The sequence below is a fragment of the Fukomys damarensis genome, unplaced genomic scaffold (genome assembly GCF_012274545.1).
Source record: "Fukomys damarensis isolate Sample0158 unplaced genomic scaffold, DMR_v1.0_HiC HiC_scaffold_8, whole genome shotgun sequence".
NCBI classification, from domain to species: Eukaryota; Metazoa; Chordata; class Mammalia; order Rodentia; family Bathyergidae; genus Fukomys; species Fukomys damarensis.
In genome coordinates this window covers 18,971,661-18,977,967 of record NW_022900920.1, presented here as the reverse complement: position 1 = coordinate 18,977,967, position 6,307 = coordinate 18,971,661, and the positions used below count along the sequence as shown (strand labels likewise).

Below are 6,307 nucleotides of genomic sequence, written 5' to 3'. Positions count from 1 at the left end.
AGAGATTAATGGTAATGTGTCTTTTACTGAAATAAATTTTTTAAAATTTAAACAGTCACCAGGTAATTTGATCATACTTTATATGTACCAGAAAATCGTGTTTATGACTATCATGAATGTTTTGGAATCTTCTAGATTGTATTTATAGACCCACATATTGGATGTCTTTAAAATTTCCCAAGTCATGTAGGAAATGGGTGACGAAATGCTAACCCTTAAATAACTACCCATGTTCATGAGAGTGTAGAAATTAAGCATGAAATCCTCCACTTTCATTTTGATGGACCTGTGGATTTCAATACATTCAATCTTGGGGAGCCGAGAAGTTGGTGCCATACATCAAAATGCTGATATTACTAAGGATGGGAACAGAAAGGTCATGGAAGACCCAAAATGAACAATTTGTCTCTGGCATTGATGAGACCTGACAAATCTAGACTGAGTAGTATGTTTTCCTTAGCATGATTTCCTCTTTGCTTTCACCCTGGACATATGTTGTTACTCCATGCGTGTAACTGGATTGTCTTATTAATTCCACACTGGAAATTCTGCAGCCACGTTAATATTTATTGAGCGCCCACAATGTGTTAAATACAGTTCAAGTCCCAGCCTGGGGAGCTTCACACAGTGACTCAGCAATATAAGCAGCTTACACACACAGCAAAGACACGAACACACGGAGGTAAATCAGTCAAGGACCCCTGCTTCAGAAACACAGGCACTGCCATGGCACTGCTGACCTCTCCTCCATGAGGGATGGGCCCTGTGTTTGTTGTCATCCAGCCTGGGTCCCTAGAGGTCAGTTCCTCACTTGTATTTAAAGAAAACGACTAGATGTCCAGGAATACAAAGAGGATACACGGGCTGACTAGCCTACCTGAGAAAATAAAAATAGAAATGCTACCCCCATACGAGAGCAGCCTGAAAATCCAAAAGAACAAAACCTCAGAAAGTTTACATCAAGAAAGATTGCCACCTTAGCATCTCTCACAGTTGCTTTCTCCAGGTTACGGTTGCCAACACATATGGAAACACTCCTCCACTGATTTAGTGAGATAAGTCTATTGATTGGCTGCCAAAAGTGAGACCCAGTGACAATGCTTACAAAAAGGATTGCAGGATCTCCTGTAGGGCTAGGGAAGGGCTGCTGCCAAGTCCCAGACTGGCTCCATTCCCAGCTTCACTCCTGCCTGAATCCCTGCAGGAACAGGCCTCGGTGCACATCCTGATATTAACTAAAACGAATTACAGAATACAATTTCTTACCTACAGTACTATGTGGATTTCTCTGGAACTCATCTGAGGGATGTTTTTTAACAGGTCAAGTTTGTTTCACAAACTAGTCTTAAATGGATGTTACATGGGGTGACATTTAATTAGTTACTTGGTATTTGCCAATTTTCACAATTTGTAAAGATGTTTCTAAGCCTAGCATAACTCTCCCCTTCCTTAGGCTCTCACAAGTCCACACAAATGTTTAAACCTGATATTGTAGACACAAGAGAAACCTGCAGTAGTAATTCATAGAGATGGTTTTTTCTCAAATTTGATACAGGTTTAAATCAAGCTAATCAGGAAACATTCTAATTTTTTAACAACCTGACAATGAGGGTTTGAAATAATTCATGGCATATAACTTCACAGTGTAACCTAAAGTCAATTAATGTTTCTTCTAAACTGATTGGATTTATACAGTAGCATCTTACAAAGGAAATAGGTGAGGAAACTTGAATTAACGCCTATATCTTCTGATTACAAGAATTTCCCTTTCTGTGACAGATTAGGTGTTGTCTGAAAAGTGAAGATGTATCCTCCAAGTTTGGCATGCAATTCGGTGTCAAGTTGAACTCCAAGATCTTAACTTTGGCAGGTACAACTGAAGCTTCCTTCAGATGCATTAGAAAAGAGGATTCTTCTTAAAGTGCTAAATTTTGAATGCATGATAAAATCACTGAAAGTGCTTTGAAAAAATGTGGATGCCCAGGGAAAATAAATTAGACTTTCTGGGGAAAGGACTGGGCATCAATGTTTTGTAAAGTTCTCCGGGTGGTTCTAAGAGTAACCAGGACTGAGAATCAGTGATTTAAACCTCCCAACAATTATACCAAAATTAATCAAATCTCTCTCTGATTTATTCAATTCTTTTCTCCTATCCCCTACACTCTGCACAAGTACTTATCAAAAAAATGCTCTGGCTTTGAACCTCCCAATCAACAGGTGCTTGGGAACACAGGACCCAGTCCCTGAGATGCCTAGGAGAAGAGCTCATGTGAAGACAGGAGACTTAATGCTGTGCTATTATGCTGTGGGGATGGGCTGCATAATGAGAGTTCTCTAGTCTATAGATGAAATTCAAAATCAGTGTAGTGCTATCGCCAGAGGTTATTTCCATCTCCTACCTGAATTTGCCTTGTCTTTTCTCCCAATCCTGTGCTCTTCTCCACACTACAAAAAGCCTTACCCTGTAATGATTAAAGACTCATGGCTGCCAATCAAGAACCCTCGCTCTATCGTCATAGTTGACATTGGTCTAACAGAAATCCTTGTCATTCCAGTACTGTCCCCTTTCCTTGCATTTCAGAGCGCTTTAATGTGTGAATGAACTCCTATCTTAAGTCAGTAGAAATAAAAGGAAGGGAGACCCTGTTTTTTCTATTTAGTGAGCCAGGGGAGCACTGGAACCCTACAGATGGTGCTGAGTTGCTGCAGACCCTAGTTCATGCCCCACAGGGCTGATCTGACATCTGGATATTGTGTGTCAGTTCCCAAGGCTCCTGTCCTGGCTGCCTCAGTTGCTGTTCCAGCATTCATCATGGAGACCCTGTCCCAGAGTTGTTGTCTTCATGAACCATACTTCTAACAGCCTAAAGTGATGATTATAAGCCTTGTGTATGCCCAAGAGTCTTCATCTGTTCCCTTAACCCTGACAGCAATTAATGCTGGACCTAGTAATCTTGTGGGTTGCATTGTATGTTTTTATGCTGTCCTTACATAAACTCCCAGTCCTTGTATTCTGGGTTGATATTTTCTGGATGTCTCCAAAGAGAAGGTGCTGAGCCGTCAGATGACAGCTGCTGATCTGTTGCAATTGAGCACTTAGAGGATACAGGAGAATGCAGTGGCCCACAGCTTACATTGAGCATTCAGAAAATCAAATATGTGAGGCTACCTTGTGACAAATATGGGCTGCATGCACACACATACACACGCACACACATAGCATGTCTGTCTTTATGTACAGTTAAAACTCCCCTAAGTGAATTGAGCCTTTTCCCCTTTAGCTATTTATTCATTGACTAATTCATCTCATCATATTAAAGTGGTAGATAGGGGGAGAGAAGAGGGAAAACAAAAGCAAGGCCTTTTAAAAGGCAGTTTGTAAGTGGCTTTGGTCTTGTAAATTCAATCAGTCTTAACTCTAAAACACTTTTGGTGCCCAAAGGTCTTATTCACAAAGTGCTGAAACCCTAGATATGATTTGTAATACATATTTACCTAAAATCCTAGAGATGCAGGGGTTCAAGTTAGCAACACAATGTCAGGTGTTATATCTCAGCTGAGTCCCTTTAAAAGGGTAAACTGAAAATCACTAACCAGCCCAACACCGAGGTTTTAAATCCCACCCACAGTGTTCCTTTATTACCACTGAGCAAGTGGAAAAGATAGCAAGCACTAGAACCAAATCCTTCCGAGGGAGGATTTGTTTGGCTTTCTAGGGCATGAAGAAGAAATCACAAATCCTCTTCCCTCTCCCTGGCCTCTTCCACACCAAAGCCCACTTAACATTTTACAAAGACACAAGAAGGAGACCGACAAGAGGGCTGGGCTGGAAGCCCTGCCCCGTGCTGTTTTAACTCTGGTGCTGGGAATCCGGACTCTAGTCCGACCTCTGAGGCCAGCGCACGGGAAGTTCCCCAAGCCAGGTCTGGCACCCCAGTATCAAATGATCACGCTGACGGTCATGCTTTGTCCGTGGGGCGCGATCTTCCGGGGCCAGGTGAGCAACAGCTTGCGCAGCTCCTCGCGGAAGCTGTCGTGCAGCCAGGCGTAGATGAAGGGGTTGTAGCAGGCCGAGCTCATGGCGAGCCAGTGGCACAGCAGCTGCACCAGCCCGAAGGCGTAGGGGTCTATGGCGCGCGGGTCGAGGTCCCGCAGCAGGTTGAAGACGTGCAGCGGCAGCCAGCAGACGGCGAACACCACCACGACAACCACCAGCAAGCAGAAGGTGCGGCGGCGGCGCGCGCGGTCCCAGTCGGCCTGGCTCTGGGTCACGCAGCCCGGCACCACGCGGTTCCGGAGCTTCACAGACACCCGCACGTAGGACAGGAGGATGACCAGCAGGGGGAGCAGGTAGGTGCCAAGCAGCAGCCCCCAGGCGTAGAGCTGGCGCTGGCGCTCCTGAGCACCCCAGAACTCCTCGCAGAGGCGCACGTCGTGGGGCTTGAGCTCGACGTGGAAGGTGTGCAGGGCGGCCGGCAGCGCCAGCACCGCGGACAGCGCCCAGATCGCCAGCACCGCGTAGGCGCTGGAGCGCAGCGAGATGCGGCGCCGCAGCGGGTGGGCCAGCACGACGTAGCGGTCCACGGCGATCGTGGTCAGCGTGAACACCGACACGTAGACGGTGACGGGCTGCAAGAAGAAGACCAGGTGGCACAAGCCGCCGCCGAACACCCAGCCACGTGGCTCGAAAGCGTAGGCCAGCGTGAGCGGCACGCAGGCGGCGCACATGAGCACGTCGGACAAGGCCAGGTTGCCGATGAGGAAGTTGGTCACGTTGTGCAGCCGGCGCACCCGCGCGATCACCAGCACCAGCAGGCAGTTGCCCACCAGCCCCACGACCACCACGGCGCTGTAGAGCAGCACGATCAACCCCTTGAGTTGATGGACCAGCTGCAGGCTCTGGAAGGGCGTGAGGGCCTGGACGCCCGAGCCCGCTGTCGACTCGTTGCCCACTGAGGCCTCTGCGCTTTGGTTGGCTGAAATTGTTGCCGCCGGCGGCAGCCCAGAAGACGAGTCGGGGTCCCCAGGGTTTCGAATGGGCAGGGAGGCCATGCCACCTGTCCAGAGATAACCAAGTCCGTCATTTCACATTCTCCGTCTCACTCCTCGGCCACTCCCCAACCCATCCTGGCCCATCACCAAGTCCTCCCCCTGCAATGACTGGACATACAGCAACAGGACAAAGTGCCGTCCTTCCATCCCCGTAAAATAAACCTAAGCACGGTTAGATAGGCACAGGTCATTTAAACGCCCCTGCTCAATTAGCCCTCATGAGCCACGCAGCCCAGACCCAGGAGCGAGTCCTACCTGTGCAGGGCGCTTGGCAGGCGGGAAAGCGCTCCCGGAAGGCAGGGGCAGGATTCCTACTGTCCCTCACCAATCCTCCCCACTACGATGACCTAAGCTTCTCGTTTCTCCACGGAGCTGAGTTCCCAGCCGCAGCCGCTTTTGAGAGGGGCTGGGAGCGCCTCCCCTCCGCCCCGCCCCCCACTCCAGCGCTCCCTTGTATGGAAACTGGGGGCGGAGCTCGCGCCGCCCAACTCCGGGTTTAGAGAACTGGGGCCGGACGGGGGTTCGGAAACCGACCCGAGAAGCGAGGGGCAGTCTGGATCTCGGGACCCTGCGGAGCCTCTGGAGAATCCGATCCAGCGTACTGTGGATGAGGACAGGAGGGACCGGAAGCGCCAGGCTGTAGGGACGCCTTGATGCAGTCTCCCGGGAGAAGAGTCGGGGGACGAAGTGTTGCTGGGGGGTGAGATGCACCAGGGAACACGGGGGGTGGGGGTCGACCTGTCCTCCAGCTCTGGGTTGCGTAGAGTTCCGGCCGCGGGTGACCGAGTCTGTCACAGGACTTCGCAGTTTAGAGCCTGGGACTCGTCGCGGACTTTATCTCGGACCTTTGGGTCTTCGACTTCCCTCGGACTTTTGACTGTTTTGCTGGGCTGCGGCGCGCTTTGCAGGCACCGGGAACCGACCAAGCCAAAGGAAGGGTTCAGAACCATGGACAGCTGCCGTCGGACCAGAGAGCTGGGAGGAAGCCCTGCGGGTGGGACGCCCTACCGTGGGTGGGAAATCCTTTCTCCTGTTGGGTCCCAGGCGCTCGCAGGAGGGACCCGCTGGCTCAGAGAGCTGCCACGCTGCTCGGACTCAGAGAAGTGAAGGGTGGACGGAGGCAGACGAGCCGGTTCTGCAGAGACCGAAGGATTGCTGACTCGATCCTGCGCGTGCGAATTGACGCACATGGTACAGAGCCGTCTTTGACCTTACCCTGCACACACACACACACACACACACACACACACACACA

The 6,307-nt window shown here is 50.1% G+C and overlaps 1 protein-coding gene across 2 annotated transcripts; it reads right to left on the bottom strand.

Moving 5' to 3' along the window:
- Positions 1–1,698: 1,698 nt before the first annotated feature.
- Positions 1,699–5,647, bottom strand: Prlhr (prolactin releasing hormone receptor). Of its 2 annotated transcripts, none has more exons than XM_033761389.1 (2): positions 5,587–5,647; positions 1,699–5,057 (listed from the first exon to the last, which is right to left on the bottom strand). In XM_033761389.1, the coding sequence occupies exon 2, from the start codon at positions 5,050–5,052 to the stop codon at positions 3,940–3,942; it is 1,113 nt and encodes a 370-aa protein (XP_033617280.1). In that variant the 5' UTR covers positions 5,053–5,057; positions 5,587–5,647; the 3' UTR covers positions 1,699–3,939. The 2 variants fall into 2 exon arrangements, with proteins under 2 accessions (XP_033617280.1, XP_010632829.1); XM_010634527.2 differs by lacking the exon at positions 5,587–5,647 and adding an exon at positions 5,308–5,445.
- Positions 5,648–6,307: the final 660 nt, after the last annotated feature.